General features: G+C 46.3%; 1 protein-coding gene across 9 annotated transcripts in view; it reads right to left on the bottom strand.

Annotated features, from left to right (window-relative positions):
- The window catches only part of BRPF1 (bromodomain and PHD finger containing 1), a 58,426-nt gene extending 39,313 nt beyond the window's left edge, over window positions 1–19,113 (bottom strand). For 7 of the 9 annotated variants that reach the window (XM_070738008.1, XM_070738009.1, XM_070738010.1 and 4 more), the window contains exons 1-3: window positions 18,959–19,041; window positions 13,865–14,480; window positions 8,815–9,777 (exon numbers count right to left, since the gene is read on the bottom strand). In XM_070738008.1, the coding sequence (XP_070594109.1) occupies window positions 8,815–9,777; window positions 13,865–14,466 (1,565 nt within the window). In that variant the 5' untranslated portion in view covers window positions 14,467–14,480; window positions 18,959–19,041. Of the gene's footprint in view, window positions 1–8,814; window positions 9,778–13,864; window positions 14,481–18,958 lie in introns of all 9 variants that reach the window. The other 2 variants (XM_070738011.1, XM_070738012.1) reach the window with 2 other exon arrangements.
- Window positions 19,114–19,820: the final 707 nt, after the last annotated feature.

Raw genomic sequence — 19,820 nt, 5'->3', positions numbered from 1 at the left:
CAGAACCAAGAGAAGAAATCGTAACCATTTGCTGCCCCCTAGTGCTCATTCGGGATTTTACAACTTAGCTGCAGCAAACCCTATTTCAAAACACTTTGAAAGCCGAGCCACAAACACTGAAAAATTAGGGGACAGCCAGGAATTTAAACTATAGTCAGTCCTCAAACTTACGACCACAAATAGCCCAACATTTCTATTTCTAAGTGGGACAGTTGTTAAGTGAGGCTTGCCCCATTTTACGACTTTGCTTGCCACAGTTGTAAATAATGAAATAAGTATTCAACCCCCCCCCCCCACTTACAGTAGCTAAAATCAACATTTTATTAATAGGTCAGGTCATATTGACCCGAAACAGTACAAGCGTATAGCAAAAAATGTCTTTAGAGCAGGGTTAATGGAGTCGCTGCAGTTGTTAAGTTAGTGACCCGGTTGTTAAGTGAATCTGGCTTTCCATCACAAAAGGAGATCATATGACCTTGGGACACAGCAACGGTCATAAATATGAACCCATTGCCAAGTGGCCGAGTTTTGATCACCTGATCAGGGGGGCTCTGCAAAGGTTGCCAACTGTGAAAAATGGCCACGAGTCACGTTTTTCAGCACCGTCGTAACTTTGAACGATCACTAAGCAAACTGTTGTAAGTCGAGGACTACCAGTAAAAGAAGTAGCCCTGCCCAAAATGTACAGCTCGCAGCATTCTTAATCTAGGCAAAGCAGCTCTACAAGGAAGGGGTAGTCATCTCCTAGAAAATGAAGCGCCACTGGTCCAGGCCAGGGGTCGGCAATCTGTGGCTCTGGAGCTGCATGTGTCTCCTTCATCCCTCTGCTGTGGCTCCCTGTCGCTCAAAACACGCTTCACCACCACCAATGTGCAACAAACACCGGCACATGATTTATTGAGCTTTTTGACCCATCTTTTTTCCCCCCCCAGAGTTCAAAAATGTTTTTGTTGCATGCAGAAATAAAAAAATTGTTTTATGTGTGCCAGTTGATCGATTACATAAATGCAACACACTATAGTTTTTTTTTTATACATAGCAAAAAGGTAAAAAAAAGATATATGCAACAGTAGAAACATAGAAGTCTGACGGCAGAAAAAGACCTCATGATCCATCTAGTCTGCCCTTATACTATTTCCTGTATTTTATCTTAGGATGGATATATGTTTATCCCAGGCATGTTTAAATTCAGTGACTGTGGATTTACCAACCACGTCTGCTGGAAGTTTGTTCCAAGCATCTACTACTCTTTCAGTGAAATAATATTTTCTCATGTTGCTTTTGATCTTTCCCCCAACTAACTTCAGATTGTGTCCCCTTGTTGTTGTGTTCACTTTCCTATTAAAAACACTTCCCTCCTGAACCTTATTTAACCCTTTAACATATTTAAATGTTTCGATCATGTTCCCCCTTTTCCTTCTGTCCTCCAGACTATACAGATTGAGTTCATTAAGTCTTTCCTGATACATTTTATGCTTAAGTAGCTTCATTTTAGATGTCAAAAAGGGTTTTGAGGCTCCCGGTGTTTTCTTTTCTGTGGGAAATGGGTATACAAATGGCTCTTTGGGTGCTTAGGGTTGCCGACCCCTGGTACAGGCAATACCCAGCCACAGCACTTCCAGTCCTTCTCCCCTCCCATAACAGTGGGAGGAAAGCTGGTAAGACAGGAGGAGAAGCCCAAACCAAATGCATCTAAGCTGTTTTCTTATAAGAATTTCATGGGGAGAGAGGAGCCAAATCAAAGAATAAGGTCAAGAGATTCCAGAAAGCAACTTTGCTTAGCATTTGCTGCCAAACCGATTGTGCAAGGAGTTGCTTCAGGTTTCTCAGTCCATTAATACATTTCTCAAGAGATCTGAAAGCAACTCCAATTCTGCCTTAGAGGGGACGGTGCAGGCGCTCGTGCCTGTCAATGGTTGGAGAGCCAGTCGCGAAGGGAGCTCAAGGCTCCGCCCACCTGCCCAGACACCGCCATTTGGGTTCTTTTACCCTCTGTGCATACCCAGAACACTTTGCGCATGCACAGAGGGTAAAAGAACCCAAATGGCGGTATAAGGGCAGGTGGGTGGAACCTCGCGCTCCCTTCATGACTGGCTCTCCGACCAATGACAGGGACGAGCGAACCGGGAGCATTTCATCCCAGGGATGGCAGATGAATGGAGTCAGGGTACAAAAATGGTGGAAGGTCTTCAGCATAAGACGTATCAGGAAAGACTTCATGAACTCAATCTGTCTAGTCTGGAGGACAGAAGGGAAAGGGGGGACATGATCAAAACATTTAAATATGTCAAAGGGTTAAATAAGGTCCAGGAGATTTTTAAAAGGAAAGTGAACCCAAGAACAAGGGGGCACAATCTGAGGTTAGTTGGGGGGAAAGATCAAAGGCAACATGAGAAAATATTATTTTACTGAAAGAGTAGTAGATCCTTGGAACAAACTTTGCCCATTTCTGGATTCAGAATTCAAAACAAGCCTGGATTTACTGGAGTTTGGATCTGGATTATGTGAATGATCATCATCCTAGCAAACAAGCAAATGAACAAACCCAGAAAAACAACAGAATAAAGAAGAACATTATTATGTTCTCCATCTTTTGCATTGATTGTGCCAAGGCAGATGAAGAAGCATTGGTTTAAGCTATAGGGCGATAAATGTTTTTAATAGGAAAGTGAACACAGGAACAAGGGGACACAATCTGAAGTTAGTTGGGGAAAAGATCAGAAGCAACATGAGAAAATATTATTTTACTGAAAGAGTAGTAGATGCTTGGAACAAACTTCCAGCAGACGTGGTTGGTAAATCCACAGTCACTGAATTTAAACCTGCCTGGGATAAACTTATATCCACCCTAAGATAAAATACAGGAAATAGTACAAGGGCAGGCTAGATTGACCATGAGGTCTTTTTCTGCCATCAATCTTCTATGTTTCTATATTTTAATGTTTCTAGTCCTCAATGTACAAGCGTTTGCTTAATGACTTTAAAGTTGCAATAGTGCTGACTTATAATTGGTCCTCACACTTAGGACAACTGCCACGTCCCTACAGTCCATTATCAAATTCAGTAGCCTGGCAACCAGCATATACAGAGTCATGTAATTGCCATTTCCAACCTTCCAAACAATCTTCAGTGGGAGTCAATGGGAAAGTCGGATTCACATAACAAGTAAGGCAGCCCTCAACTCACAAGTTCATTTAGTAACCATTCTAAGCTAAGACGTCAATGAAAAAAAGTGACTTATGACCGCTTTTCACACTTGCAACCGCTGCAGCATCCCCAGGGTCACGTGGATCAAAATTCAGATGCCTGTCAACCGACTCACATTTATGACGTTTGCAGTATCCAGGGATCACGTAATCCCCATTTTATGACCTTCCGACAAGCAAAAGTCAACGGAGAAGCTGGGTTCACTTAACCATGTAACTAACTTCACAACTACGGTGATTCATTTAACAATTGTGGCAAGAAAGGTTGTAAAAATGGGGCAAAACTCACGTCTCACTTGCCAACACAAATTTTGGGCTCGGTTGTAATCATGGCTTAGGCTCAGGTTATCTGAGGGACGGTCTCTTGCTAGTCCCATCAGAGCGGGGAGGCAGGGAACGTTGCGAGCCCCATCCCATAGGAGATATACCTGCTGGGACCCAGAAGAAGGGCCTTCTCTGTGGTGGCTCCCTCTCTGGGGAATTTCATTCCCCCAGATTCAGATTAGAATGGATCCCGCTTTAATACTCTTTCGAAAGACACTGAAACCTTGGTTCTGCCAGCGGGCCTGGGGTACTCAGAGCGTGATGGAGCCCATTAAATGGCCCGTGTTATCTGCCGTCGTCAGGGCAGGGGAGTTGGAGGCGATTTTGTTATATTGTACTATATTCCTTTATTTGATCCTTTTTGTTAGTTTTTATTGTTTTAAATGTGGTTTTTATATTCTGTAAGCCACCTTGAGTCACCATGGGCGAATAGGTGATAATAAGCGGTGGGCTATGAGCCAGAACGCTAAATTGCACTTGCCGCCGCAGTTCGTAAGTTCTTGCGGGGCCAGTGCGATTTTGCTGCTGTGCCTGTGGAGGCGGCAAAATCGCGCACGGAGCTGAAGGTGCGCCTGTGTTTCGGTGAGGGTTTTTTGCTTCTACACGGGCGCATCTGTGGCTCCAGGTGCAGAAGCAAAATCGCGCTGGCACTGCAAGAACTTACGAACTGTGGCGGCGAGCGCAATTTAGCGTTCTGGCTCGTAGCCCATCGCTGGTGGCAATATAAATTTGATACATAGATAGATAGATAGATAGATAGATAGATAGATAGATAGATAGATAGATAGATAGACAGACAGACAGACAGACAGACAGACAGACAGACAGACAGACAGACAGACAGACAGACAGACAGACAGACAGAAACATAGAATACTGACGGCAGAAAAAGACCTCGTGTTCCATCTAGTCTGCCCTTATACTATTTCCTGTATTTTATCTTAGGATGGATATATGTTTATCCCAGGCATAGAAACATAGAAGACTGACGGCAGAAAAAGACCTCATGGTCCATCTAGTCTGCCCTTATACTATTTCCTGTATTTTATCTTACAATGGATATACAGTATGTTTATCCCAGGCATGTTTAAATTCAGTTACTGTGGATTTATCTACCACGTCTGCTGGAAGTTTGTTCCAAGGATCTACTACTCTTTCAGTAAAATAATATTTTCTCATGTTGGTTTTGATTTTCCCCCCAACTAACCTCCGATTGTGTCCCCTTGTTCTTGTGTTCACTTTCCTATTAAAAACACTTCCCTTCTGAACCTTATTTAACCCTTTGACATATTTAAATGTTTCGATCATGTCCCCCCTTTTCCTTCTGTCCTCCAGACTATACAGATTGAGTTCATTAAGTCTTTCCTGATACGTTTTATGCTTAAGACCTTCCACCATTCTTGTAGCTCGTCTTTGGACTCGTTCAATTTTGTCAATAACTTTTTGTAGGTGAGGTCTCCAGAACTGAACACAGTACGTATTCCAAATATGTTCTAGATAGATGACAGATAGATAGATAGATAGATAGATAGATAGATAGATAGATAGATAGATAGATAGATAGACAGACAGACAGATTTAGATGGATGGATGGATGACAGACAAATAAAGGAGGACTGACTGTATATGATTTGCTTAACACGAAGAGCAAAAAAGCTTGCAAAACCAGGTGTGACTCATTTAGTCACCGCTTCCCTTAATGTCGGAGATTCCAATCCCAATTGTGGTTATAAGTCGAGGACTGCGTGTATACTTGAAATGACTGCTCAAGAGAAGAATGAACAAACCCTTCCAAATGCTTTTCCCCACTAACAACACAACACAATCCATTATCTTACTGGGAAAGCCAAGCAGAGAAAAAAAATCCAAAATATTCTACTGAATGAATTGCACCAAACACAGACCCTAAGGAGCCCGTTGCTGCTTGTACCTTCACAAAGACATAGAGGTGTATTCACAGATTATAAGGGGAGAAAGCAACAGTTCAAATTCACGCTTAACTGCAAGGGCTTCTGAGTGGTCCTGGACAACCTCTTTTATTGTAATTAAACATGTACACATATTGTTCCTCTTTAAAATGCTACCAAATTCATCTGTACTTCGAAAGGGCTATTTTAATCTGTTTATAAAATGTACAGTACATCTTACTTTATTCCAAGGAACACTGTTGCTGCAAAGCAGCTGCGGTTGTATATGAATTTCTGATAATATGACCAAAATGTAACATCTATCTGAATCTAGGCTCTTCTCCATTTAGGCCAGTGCTTCTCAACCTAGGAGTTGGGACTCCTTTGTGGGTCGAACGACCGTTTCACAGGGGTCGCCTAAGACCATGGGGAAACACAAATTTCCCATGGTGTTAGGAACTAAAGCTTCTATTCTGGCACCTTGGAATCAGTGATGGGCTGATGCCCCACAGGGGGGGGGGACACAGTGGGGGTAATAACTTTATGCAATATTTATTGAATAGTTTTTTTGATTGTCCTTCCTTCTCTAGTACCTTAGTATGATCCTTAAATACTTTTAAAATAGGAAATAATTAAATAATATGTTTTTACCCATAAATGCTTTAATCATTTTTATCATTATCTAGAACTGAACTTTTATTGAGCTACTTGCCTAATCTGTTATCATCCTGAACCTTGTGGGTTCAGTACAAAACCTTCAAATGTTACTGTGCTCCTCAACAACTAATGCTGTCTATCATTTGTCCTTTTTGTGGTTATTCCAATAATGTGACTTAATCAACTGAAAAAGAGTCCAAGCACCTATTTGAAAACTTATCTTGGTCACTAAGCCACTCCCACCCAGTCACATGACCTTTAAGAGACTCCTGGTCACATGATTGTCAAACCACTCCCATCTGGTCACCCGGCTGGCAAGCCACTCCTACCCGGTCACATGACCATCAAGCCACACCCACACAATAAGACACGGCCACTGTGTGGTAGTAAACATTTTTGTAGGCCTTCACTGCTTGGAACATATTTTTACAATCCAACCAATCAGATGTTTGCAGTGGGGGTATCCCTCTGACCTTTCTGCCAATCAGCTTAAAGCTCTGTTGGGAGAATTAGGGCTAGACTTATGGTTGGGGGTCACCACAAAATTAAGGGGTCACAGCATTAGAAAGGTTGAGAACCACTGGTCTAGGCTAACCCTTCAGGAAATCCCCGATTGGTAACCTCATTGTTACAAACGAGGCAAGCACTCCAATGGCTCTATGTACATTGTGTCAAATATGAAGCTGAGAATGTAAAATGTTTAATACTATACATTGTAACAGCTGCAAGAATTGCTTACGTGTAAAAATGGAAGAACCCAGAGATACCCCATGATAAGGAAATGTAATCAAAAAAATATATGAATGCGCAGAAATGGACAGATCAACTCTGGAGTTAAATGATCAAAAGGACTCTAATTATTATTCAATCTGGACAGAGTGGTACACGTGGACACAAAAAAGACATGCAAATTCGCAGTAAGAGATGGAACATTACAAAGAAGTATACAGTGGTACCTCTACCTAAGAATGCCTCTATTTAAGAACTTTTCTAGATAAGAACCGGGTGTTCAAGATTTTTTCGCCTGGAAAAATTTCCCAGGAAATTTGAGAGCGGCACGAAGGCCCAGCCAGTTTCCTGCCATTCCTCTTGGGTTTCTGTCTATGGCGCAGTGTATAGGAGGCAGCCACACAACGGGTGTATGGGAGGCACGTGCTCCTCCTCGCCACCTCAGAGTCCCTCTTTTTTTTTTTTTTAAGCCTTAAAGTTTTGGATTTTTTGGAGTCCGCTCACCTTCTTCCTTTGGCAGCGACTGTCCTCTTCTTCTTCCTCCTCCTCCTCCTCCCACCCAAATTCCGAGCTTTGATTTCTTTCCTAATAGGTTTGCACGCATTATTTGCTTTCACATTGATTCCTATGGGGGAAATTGCTTCTTCCTACAAACTTTACTACTTAAGAACCTGGTCAAGGAATGGATTAAGTTCTTAAGTAGAGGTACCACTGTATGTACAAATGTATAAATATAGAAAATATCAATATGAATGTAAATGTATGGATGTTGACCCTCCTGTAAGTACAAAAATATAAATATTCAAAAAAATCAATATATACAGTGACACCTTGTCTTCCTAACTTAATTGGTTCCAGGACGAGGTTCGTAAGGTGAAATGTTCGTAAGACGAAGCAATGTTTCCCATAGGAATCAATGGAAAAGCGATTAATGTGTGCAAGCCCAAAACTCACCCCTTTTGCCAGCTGAAGCGCCTGTTTTTGCACTGCTGGGATTCCCATGAGGCTCCCCTCCATGGGAAACCCCACCTCCAGACTTCCGTTGCCAGCGAAGTGCCCGTTTTTGCGATTCTGGGATTCCCCTGTTGGGATTCCCCTGCAGCATCGCAAAAACGTGGAAGTCCGGAGGTGGGGTTTCCTATGGAGGGGAGCCTCATGGGAATCCCAGCAGCGCAAAAACGGGTGCTTCGCTCGCAACAGAAGGTCCGGAGGTGGGGTTTCCCAACGAGGGGAGCCTTCGCCTGGCAATGGAAGTCCGGAGGCGCAGCATCCCAGCGGTGGTGGTGGGTTTGTAAGGTGAAAATAGTTCGGAAGAAGAGGCAAAAAAATCTTAAACCCCGGGTTCGTATCTCGAAAAGTTCGTAAGACGGGGTATCACTGTATAATGATTTATATATACAGTGGTCCCCCGATTATCGCGAGGGTTCCGTTCCAGGACCCCTTGCAATGATCGGTTTTTCGCGAAGTAGCGGTGCGGAAGTATGCGCAGATGGTGTTTTTACTTCCGCCGCCGCAGCGAGGAGCCGAAGATTGGGGTTTCCCCGCCGCCCACGCAAACTCCTCGCTGCTGCCGCGCCCGCCGCTTGTCCACCCGCCGCTTGTCCGCCGCCTGCCCGCCCTTCACCCGCCCACGCCGTTCGCTCGCGCCGCTTCCCAGCTGAGTCCTGAAGCGAACTTCCGCGTTTGGCTTCAGGACTCAGCTGGGAAGCGGCGCTGGGGTTTCCCCGCCGCCCACGCAAACTCCTCGCTGCTGCCCGCCGCTCGCCCTCCCGCCAGCAAGAGGGGGAAGACCCAGGGAAGCCGCCCAGCAGCTGATCTGCCCGGCGCCATCTACGCATGCGTGGCCATAGAAAAAAGGGCGCGCATGCGCAGATGGTGTTTTTACTTCCGGGTTGAAAAATCGCCATATGGCCTTTCGCAATGATCGGGATCGCGAAACACGGGGGATCACTGTATATAAAAAGAGAAGCTGAGAATGAAGGCTGCCATACCTGTGGGGTGGTATGCAGGGCACGGACACCACTGGGGCAGCGGCTCTCTTTTCGGCCAGGATCTTCCTGGCCTTCTTCATCTTGATCCGGGATTTAGCCTTGGCCCTTTTCACCTTTTCGGAGCTCCAGCTTTTCCCGTCCTCTTCCTCCTCCTCCTCTTCTTCCTCCTCCCCTTCGGTGTGGGTCAGGGCCGGCAAGCGTCGCATGGATCCGGGTGGCGTGTGGATATCGCAGTAGGCCGTCTTCCGGACGCTGAACGATGTGCCGTTGGCCCCCGTTTCTCGGACGGGCTCCATCTTCATATAGAGCCCCGCCTGCTGAGCGCAGGTAACGTGGAAGGCCGTGTAGCAGTTTGCTTTGTGACACTGTATGCAGGCCCCGGAGCCTCGCTGCTTGCAGATGTAACAGGTCAGCTTCCAACGGGCAGGCGGGATGTGCTCTATGCTGTCTATGGGCTCCAGGAACACCGTGTTCGCAAAACAGACCTCGGGGATCCAGAGGGCACACACCACGTGGGCCCAGCGGCCGTCGTCCGTCTGTTTGAAGGCGCCGCCTTTGTTTGGACACAGGGCGCAGTCCACGGCCCTGGAAGGCGACTGCAAGCAGCGGCGGCACAGCCACTGGCCTTCCGGGATGTAAGGGACCCCGTAGCACTCCTGGTGCACGGCCAAGTTGCACATGTCGCAAAAAAGGATGACGTTGCTGTTCTGACACTCCCCGTCGTTGCAAATGCAGCAGACGGCGTCCTCGTCTACCAAGGCATTTGGGTCCCCTTTGTTGTGACTCTCAAAATAGGATTCCTTCTCCAGCCGGTCCATGAGATATTCGAAGATCTCCTGAGGAATAGGGCTGACCCCTTCGGTCTTCCGGCGTTCGTTCATAATGTCCAACCAGATGTAGTCCTCCTCGTCCATGTCGTACTCAACCTCCTCGTCCAGCTCTTCTGCCGACTTCTCAATGTATCTACAAGGAGAGAGAGAAAGTGCAAGGCTGAAGAAAATGGGAGTCTTAGGAGGTCTGTCTATAGAGCTATCTATTATTGAGCATCCTTCCACCTACGTTAAGTGGTCTGAAAGTGTCACCATCACTTTGCCGGGCCCCCCCCCTCCAGTAACTTCTAGCTCCATCTGGTTCAATTCAGGTTTTCTAGATTTCATTTCTCAGAATCCTGGTAGTTAAAAGTTCAATTTTTTATTGACTGATTATTTACTACATTGGATTTCTAGGCTGCCCTTCTCCGTAGACTCAGGGAGGCTGGTTTACAGGGTAAAAACAATACAATCAAATAATTTAAAAAACTCAACCATCTTATCAGAAACCCAAATTTAAAAAACCAATCTTAAAACCCAATAAATACAACCATTCCATACTGTTAGTAAATCCACAGTAACGGAATTTAAGCATGCCTGAGATAAACATATATCCATCCTAAGATAAAATATAGGAAATAGTATAAGGGAAGACTAGGTGGACCATGAGGTCTTTTTCTGCTGTCAATCTTCTTTCTTTCTTTCTTTCTTTCTTTCTTTCTTTCTTTCTTTCTTTCTATCTATCTATCTATCTATCTATCTATCTATCTATCTATCTATCTATCTATCTATCTATCTATCTATCTATCTATTAGATTTGTATGCCACCCCTCTCCATAGACTCGGGGCGGCTCACAACATATAATAAAACAATTCACAACAAATCTAATAAATTAAAAAAAATTTAAAAACCCATTATTAAACCAGACATACACACAGACATACCATACATAAATTGTATAGGCCTGGGGGAGGGGGGGAATGCCTCAATTCCCCCATGCCTGACGGCAGAGGTGGGTTTTAAGGAGTTTACAGAAGGCAAGGAGGGTAGGGGCAGTTCTAATCTCCAGGGGGAGCTGGTTCCAGAGAGTCGGGGCCGCCACAGAGAAGGCTCTTCCCCTGGGACCTGCCAGACGATATTGTTTAGTCGACGGGACCCGGAGAAGGCCAACTCTGTGGGACCTAATCAGTCGCTGGGATTCGTGCGGCAGAAGGCGGTCCCGGAGATATTCTGGTCCGATGCCATGTCCATGCCATTCTATGTTTCTATTCAACCGATTAATCTCAACCCAGTCATACTGAAGGCCGGAGCAGAGTGTTCACGCTCAACGGCCCCAGGCCTGCCAGCAAAGGTATATCTTTAAAACCTTCCAGAAGGCCAGTAGAGTAGGGGCAGTGTGAATCTCTGGGGGGAGCCGATTCCAAAGGACTGGAGCTGCCACAGAGAAGGCCCTTCCCCTAGACCCCGCCAGACGGCACTGCTTGGCTGATGGGATCTGGAAAAGGCCCGCCCTGTGGGATCTAACCAGCCACAGGGATACATGAGGCAGGAGATGGTCCCATGCTGCCAGAGAGTCTCTAGTCAAGCGGCCAAGAGTCAGTTATTGCTTCCTCTGATTCCAGAACCATAATAATGAACCTCCCATCTGTTTGCATCTGTTTGCCCTGCCTGGAGAAGGTTCTATTGCTGGGAAAGGTGGAAGACAGACTAGGAGGAGAAGAAAATCAACAGCAATATGGAAGGACTCGGTGGCAATAAGAATGTAAGAACCTAAGAAGTACTATGCTGAATCAGGCCAAAGTCCATCAAGTCCAGCATTCTGTGCCCACCAATTGTCTATGGGGATCTTGAGCAGAAAGAGAAGGCAAGACCCTCTCTTTTCCCTTGACCCCCGACAAATGGCAATGTGGGGAAGGACCAAGTTAAGTTCAGATTATCATAGAGAAAAATCTGTTGATGTGGCCCCCAAGAGTCAACACCAATTTAATGACACCCTATCTATCTATCTATCTATCTATCTATCTATCTATCTATCTATCTATCTATCTATCTATCTATCTATCTTTCTTGTTGGTTATGACCTATAAAGCCCTTCATGGCACCAGACCAGATTGTCTCAGGGACCGCCTTCTGCTGCACGAATCCCAGCGACCAGTTAGGTCCCACAGAGTGGGCCTTCTCCCGGTCCCGTCAACTAAACAATGTCATTTGGCGGGACCCAGGGGAAGAGCTGTGGCAGCCCCGGCCCTCTGGAACCAACTCCCCCCAGAGATTAGAATTGCCCCCACCCTCCTCACCTTTCATAAACTTCTTAAAACCCACCTCTGCCATCAGGCATGGGGGAACTGAAATATTCTTTCCCCCTAGGCCTTTACAATTTACGCATGGTATGTCTGTATGTAAGTTTGGTTTTTATAATAAGGGTTTTTAAATTATTTTAGTATTGGATTGGATTGTTACATGCTGTTTTTATCATTGTTGTTAGCCGCCCCGAGTCTACGGAGAGGGGTGGCATACAAATCCAATAAATAAATAAAATAAAAATAAATATCTATCTATCTATCTATCTATCTATCTATCTATCTATCTATCTATCTATCTATCTGTCTCTCTATCCATCCATCCGTCCGTCCATCCATCCATCCATCCATAGCCATTAGAAGTCACAATGGTTTAAAAAAAAGCACAAATGGTACAAATCATGTAATTTGCGTCATCTATGTCATGGTGCAAATGCCAAACAATGTGCCTTTTGCTGCATTTATGCCATGAAGTCACGAGGCGTGTGATGTATATGTGTATACTCAAGTCCCGCTTTTTTTCTAGCTTACAAAAAACCCCACAGCATCTCATAATAGGAAACCTTTAAACTTAAAGAACTCCTGCTATTGAAGCTGAGTGGAAGAGGCTGAGCAGTGTTGTTGTTACAATTGTGGGGGAGAAAAAACTACAATGTACCAGTTTCATTCAGTACAAGATACTTTTCAAAGCCAAAACAACAGAGGAGGAAGGAAGAAGAGAATCTAGCAATAGTAAAAGCATTTAGACTTATATACCGCTTCATAGTGATTTTAAGCCCTCTTTAAGCAGTTTACAGAACCAGCCTATCGCCCCCAACAATCTGGGTCCTCATTTTACCCACCTGGGAAGGATGGGAGGCTGAGTTAACCTTGAATCTGCCTTTTGTGGACCTTCTAGCAACAAAGTCAACTTTGGGGAAGTCAAATTAACTGAACAATTGCGTTATTGACCTAACTGCAGCAATTCGCTTAGCAACGGCGGTATAAGGAAGATTGTCGAAACGGGGTAAAATTCTCTTAACAACTATCTCGCTTAGCAGCAGAAATTTCAGACTCAACTGTGGTCTTAAGTTGAGGACTACCTGTATCCCAATGGAGTCACTTCCCAACCAGAGAGATACTTCTTTCGGTCCCCCCTAACCCCTCTGTCTTCCTACTGGGAAACACATTCTTAATGAGCCCTCCTCTCTCTACCCTCCTCTTTCTACCTGATATATGTTGTAAGCTGCCCCGAGTCCTCAGAGAGGGGCGGCATAAAAGTCCAGTACCTCTACTTACGAACTTAATTCGTTCCGTGACCAAGTTCTTAAGTAGAAAAGATTGTAAGAAGAAGCATTTTTTCCCATAGGAAACAATATAAAAGCAAATAATGCATGCGATTGGGGAAACCACAGGGAAGGTGGAGGCCCTGTTTCCTCCCAGGAGATTCCTAGATAGGCCCCACAGAGGCTTCCCCCCACCTTTTTCGGCCTTGTTTCCTCCCAGAAGATTCCTAGAAAGGCCCCACAGAGGCTCCTCTCTGCCTTTTCCGGCCCAGGAGATTCCTAGAGCGGCCCCATGGAGGCTTCTCCCCAACTTTTCCAGCCCTGTTTCCTCCCAGGAGATTCCAACAGAGGTCCCAGGGAGACTTCTCCCCACATTTTCCAGCCCCGTTTCCTCCCAGGAGATTCCTAGAGAGGCCCCACGGAGGCTTCTCCCTGCCTTTTCCAGTTACAGATTCGGAGGCTTGGGTTTGTAAGTGGAAAATTGTTCTTGAGAAGAGGCCAAAAAATCTTGAACACCTGGTTCTTATCTAGAAAAGTTCATAAATAGAGGTTTTTCTTAGGTAGAGGTACCACTGTAAATAAATAAATAAAGGACCCTCCATCTCTCCCACTTAAGCTGTCTGAGCCACGCTGTCCCGCATCCGGAACTCCACTGGCGGTCCGCCACTATATTACCTGTAATAAGAGGTGGGGCGAGGTGGGGCGTCGGGGGTGTCCTGGTCCAGCTCTCGGTACACAGCCTCGGGGAGCTTAGGCGTGTTGCCGGCTGAGGCGTTGTGGTGATGGTGGTGGTGGTTGGAATCCTTGCGCTTCTCCTTGTTCTTGTGCTTTCCGGCTTTGGGCGCGACCGAGGGCGTTTCGGTGTTCTCCTTGTTGCTGTTGTTCTCCGGGGCCTCTTCGGGAGTCTCGTCGTCCTCGGACACCACATCCAAGTTATCGAAAATGCTGATGCGGTGCACGCGGCCGTGCAGATCCACCTCGACCATGCGCTGGGCTTGCGCGTAAGTCATAACGTCCCGCCCTGGGGATTGCGACGTCTCGGAAGGGCTGGGCGACTGCTTGTTGGTTGCGCGGCCGTGCCGTCCTTTCTTTTTGTGCTTGCGCAGAGGGGTGTTCTGGGGGGGCGGCGGATTGTCATGGTCGTAGTGGTAGAGGTGGTACTCGATGCCGCTGTAGCTCTTGTAGATCTTGCGGCAGGTGTCGACAGGGCACTCGTAGGGTGGCTTGGTGGCCCGCAGATTGTGGCAGAAAGTCTTCACGTCAAAGTCCACCCCCATGGTGTTCCTTGGCTCTGTCGGGAAGGAAGGCCAAGAGGAGGAATGGTTAGAAACATAGAAGATTGATGGCAGAAAAAGACCTCATGGTCCATCTAGTCTGCCCTTACACTGTTTCCTGTATATTATCTTAGGATGGATATGTGTTTATGCCAGGCATGTTTAAATTCAGTGGCTGTGGATTTACCAACCACGTCTGCTGGAAGTTTGTTCCAAGCATCTACTACTCTTTCAGTAAAATAATATTTTCTCACGTTGCTTCTGATCTTTCCCCCAACTAACCTGATTGTGTCCTCTTGTTCTTGTGTTCCCTTTCCTATTAAAAACACTTCCCTCCTGAATCTTATTTAACCCTTTAACATATTTAAATGTTTTGATCATGTGCCCCCTTTCCCTTCTATCCTCCAGACCAGTGTTTCCCAACCTTGGCCACTTGAAGATATTTGGACTTCAACTCCCAGAATTCCCCAGCCAGCAAATGCTGGCTGGGGAATTCTGGGAGTTGAAGTCCAGATACCTTCAAGTGGCCAAGGTTGGGAAAGACTGCTCCAGACTATACAGATTGAGTTCATTAAGTCTTTCCTGATAAGTTTTATGCTTAAGAGGTTGGTTAGGTTTAGTTTAGGTTTGGTTAGGTTTAACCTAATGTGGTTAGGTTTACCACATTAGCCATCAACCAACACCCAGGTCCAAAGTGCAGAGAGGCTTCAGCATTGATCCTGGATTCCTAGGACTGGATCTATTTCACCCCAACCGATTCAGCAGAGTTGAAACCAGAAAGGCAAATGGAGACCTCAATGATCCAGGAGATCAACGGGGCAAAACAACTGGATCAGAACAAGTATTACAGCCATGACAGATATAACTTTGCATGTTTTTTAAAACAAGTATTATTTCCATCCTATTTCTTCCGCTTTATGGCTAAATTATGCAGATTGATAATAGCACTATCAGGAGACATCTTTAATTACAATCAATCTTGATCACCTGTAGCATGCTGCCAACAAAATCACCCAGCACTGTGAAGATATATTAATAATTGTGGTCAACACACAACTGTGACCCAAGACACAGAATTGCAACGATCCCTCACATCCAAACAGGAATATCCTGCTACAGTCTGTCAAATTTCCAAGTTGAGAGTTGATGCATCTTGCCCTCATTTACTTTATTAAGAAAATATTTACAACCGCCCAACTCACAGTCACTCTGGATGGGTCATTTTATTTTGAGTGGCTATCACACTTATTAGTGCAATTGTTGATACTTGGGGGGATTGTTTTAAAAATACTAATTCCTGTGTTTTCTTTCTGCTTCAGATAACGATGCTAATTTCTAAGGCTGGAATGCTGCTATCGCTACATTATAGTTGATACTGGAAATAAATTCTAAGAGCTGTAGAATTCAGCACCTCTTTAAAACACCGTGTAGAAGTCTGTACTGAACATTTAGCATCAATTGCAGCACTGTTAAACTTGGCTGATTGCAAAAAAAGCAAGCAAAACTAAGCAGGTCTGGACCTGATCAGTATTTGTATGGGAGACCACAGAACTGTAGATTGGGGTGGGAAGTCAAGAAACGTTTAAGAAGGCAACAGTAAATCAGTTCTGTTGTTGACAACCCCCCCCCCCAAAAAAACCCCAACCCCTCCTATCTGGACATATTTATGAGATCACCAGGAGTTAAACTCTACTCAAAGGAGATTTTATTTTTAACCATCAATCAAAGATGCGAAAAGCTTACAAGTTTGAAAATAATCCCATTTTCAGTTGCATAAGGAAGAAAGTAACCATGATTATCCAAATGCTATTTGTACTGAATTAAACCAGGGTACATTGTGAGAAATGATTCCAGGAGAAAGATTTCCCCAAGTGCCAACCTATTTTAGAGGAAGCATTTTCATTTGCCTTTCTTTTCAGAACTAAATTCTTCGATTTGTTTTTTATGCTGGAGCTTTACTGCCTTTATTGAGACTGTCGAAGCTAACTTATATTATTAAGGATGTTCTTCTCTGTCTTTTTTTTAATTCCAAGCCTCCGGGAGACTCTGGGACACTCCGATCATGTTCACAAGTGAGGAAAGAGGCTCCCGGCTCAGCCCCAAGCATACCTAGCTCCCTCTCACACTGCTTTTTACGGAGAGGGGCGGCATACAAATCCAATAAATTATTATTAATTATTATTATTATTTTTTCATCCCGCAGGGAGCCATTTGGCTAGGCAGGGAACAGGAATTAAGAAGGATGCATGGAAAGATGATGGGGGGGGGGGGGGTTTAATCAATCACTTCACAATTATATATATACCAATTATATATACATACACACACACACACCACTACTTAGCCTGAAGCAAACCCAATGGACAATTAAAAGTGGACAGGTATAGTGCACATTTTAAAAAGGAAGGGTAGTACCAGTGTTACTGTGATGGTAATTTGGCGTCATTGCCATCCCATCCATTACCTTAAGGAGAAATCTCACTAATCTCATCATGCTGGTTCCTATCCTTCTGTCATTATTCCCAAAGGAAGGGAACCGACTGAAGGCAATATGTCAGCATGCTAGAAACATAGAAGTCTGACGGCAGAAAAAGACCTCATGGTCCATCTAGTCTGCCCTTATACTATTTCCTGTATTTTATCTTAGGATGGATAGATGTTTATCCCAGGCATGTTTAAATTCAGTTACTGTGGATTTATCTACCACGTCTGCTGGAAGTTTGTTCCAAGGATCTACTACTCTTTCAGTAAAATAATATTTTCTCATGTTGCTTTTGATCTTTCCCCCAACTAAGGAGGATTCCCCTTCTTGCTAATCCCATGTTTTCCCTCTTGCCTCTAAGAATGATGGAACCCCGTGTGGTGGAAATGGCTCAACCTCTGCATGGTTAATGACAACTATGGACAAGATAGAAAGAGACAGAGAGGGGTGTGTGAAGAGGAATGAGAAGGTGTAGTGGACGAATGCTAACAGTTGGCACTACTTCTAACAGTTCAATCGTTCTCCGCAATCTTGCTACCAGCAAGGGGGGGGGGGGGGAGAAATGACAGTCAAGGTGGAGATTGTTCGGGCAACCCTCCTGGCAGCTGGGATTAAATAGGAGAAAATATTAAAGAGAGTGCAAAGAATGACAAGCATCTACTGCCTATGGCAGGTCACACCATCCGCTGCCTATGTCAATTGACAAGGCCATCTTCCTTTTGGCACCCAAGCTGAAGTTGCAGGGGGGGAAACTTCCACTGTCTTTCCATCCTATACTGTACCTACATGCATTAAGGAGGGAAGACAACTAACTGGAAAAAAGTGAGCTGTCAAAAGTCAGGCTCATGTTTTTGTTTGGTTTTGTTCTGTTTCCATTTTAAGAGAAATCATGCAGGGGGGGGGGGGAGAGAAACAAGGTAGCAACAAGACATTGAGAGAGAGAGAGAGACAGAGAATCCCTCCTTTAAGTGCATTTGCAGCCATCCCTGTTGAACGCCTGTGCTAAAAAGTGTGTGCGTGTGTATTTGTCTACAGCAGCCATTCCCCCAAACTTTCACATGTGTCGGCAAGCAGCTCCCCCCCAAAAACGAGCGACAATGGTTAAAAAAAAAGTTTTGCGATCTGCCCCACCACCCACCTGGCTCCAAATGGGGTAGGAACTCCTTCTTGAGTGGGATGGGGAGTGGTGGGATTGGGGTTGGACTAGCTCAGGGGTAGCCAAAGTTGGCTCTTCTAGGACTTGCGGACTTCAACTCCCAGAATTCCTGAGCTAGCATGATTGGCTCAGGAATTCTGGGAGTTGAAGTCCACAAGTCCTAGAAGGGCCAACTTTGCCTGCCCCTGGACTAGATGACCTTACAAGGTCCCTTCCGATTCTTAACCATAAAATCCAAGTCTAAACAGGCAGGCTTTGCACCAGAGGGGTTGGCAGCCGGGCATTATTGCTGTGAGCCGCCCCGAGTCTGCGGAGAGGGGCGGCATACAAATCTGATTAAACTTAAACTTAAACATTCGCGCACCCCTGACTTCCCAAACGCTACCTTGCCTCCCCAATTTTCACCTGCTCTCCGCCCACCGCCTGCAAGTGGGGGGGGGGGGCGCATAGGATTTCCCCACTCCCTTAAGCTCCCTCGCCCCGTTTTGTGAAGCGAGGCGGCTCCAGATTTTGGGGGTGGGGTGGAGGACGGGGGGGGGGGCTGTCACGCTAAACCCCGAAGCGGCCCGCCACCTTCCCGCTTCCCTCTGCACTTCCAAGCGGGGCTGCTGGGGTGGAAGAAGACCCGTGCCAGCCTCCCCACCACCTGCCGCCGCCGCCCCGCTGCTTCTCCTTTAACGGGCAGTCGTGGCTCATTGATTCCCAACCGGCCTTCTCCGCCCTGCAGCCTCCGGAGTCGCCTGTCCTTTTCCGGGAAAGGGAAGAAGCCGCTTTCGCTTGCTCGCCCGCCCGCCTCCCCTCTTCCAGGCCGCCCGACGGACGCCTCGCCCAGCCCGCCCAGCGCGGATCCTCCTCACCGAGCTCGCTTTCAAGCCCCGGGCCGCTTGAGACGCGGCGGCTGCAGGGCGACTCCCGCGGCGGAAGAAGAGCCCATGGGCCCAACCCGGCCCCGGACAATGGAGGGGTTGGAAAGCTCCGGCAGGAGGCGAAGCGGCGGCGGCTCCTGCGCGGGGAGGCCGCTGGGTAAAGCGGCGCCCTGGCAACCGCACTTTCGCCACGGCTGGGCCCGACGCGCGGCTCTTCCAAACACACACACACCACCCTCGATGCTCCTCTGCTACTGCTGCCGCCGCCCCGGCCTCGATTTTTTTGGGCGGGCTCGCTTCGATAAAATGTTCACCCCCGCCTCGCGAAAGCAAAGTGGCCGGGCCCGTCAGGCGCGAATCTGCCGCCGCGAATCTCCAGGCATTCGTTATGCGCTTGGCTCGAGAGCCGGGAAAAGGGGCCCCGCTTTGCCGCGTCCTCTCGCGGGCTGGAGCTCTGGAGAGAGGAGACCTCAAGTTGCTGGAGGGAAGGCCCCGAGGGAGGAGGAAGGGTGGTAGTTTTAATTGGGCTTCAGCGTGGCGGGGGACCTTCTCCCTCGAGAAACCATGTGTATGTGTAGGTCGATTGCCAGTTTGTGTGTATGAAGACCGATTGCGTGTGTGTGTGTGTGTGGGTGAGTTGCCAGTTTGTGTGTATGAAGACCGATTGCGTGTGTGTGTGTGTGTGGGTGAGTTGCCAGTTTGTGTGAATGTAGTTCGGTTGCCAGTTTGTGTGTGTGTGTAAGTGGGTTGCCACCAGTTTGTGTGTGTGTGTGTGTGTCTGTGTGAAGGCCGATTGTGTATGTGTGTGTATGTATGTAAGTGTGTTGCCAGTTTCTGTGTGTGTATAGGTCGA

The sequence above is a fragment of the Erythrolamprus reginae genome, chromosome 2, assembly GCF_031021105.1.
Source record: "Erythrolamprus reginae isolate rEryReg1 chromosome 2, rEryReg1.hap1, whole genome shotgun sequence".
Lineage (NCBI taxonomy): Eukaryota > Metazoa > Chordata > Lepidosauria > Squamata > Dipsadidae > Erythrolamprus > Erythrolamprus reginae.
The sequence above is the reverse complement of the archived record's forward strand: the minus strand, read 5'-3'. Positions and strand labels throughout refer to the sequence as shown.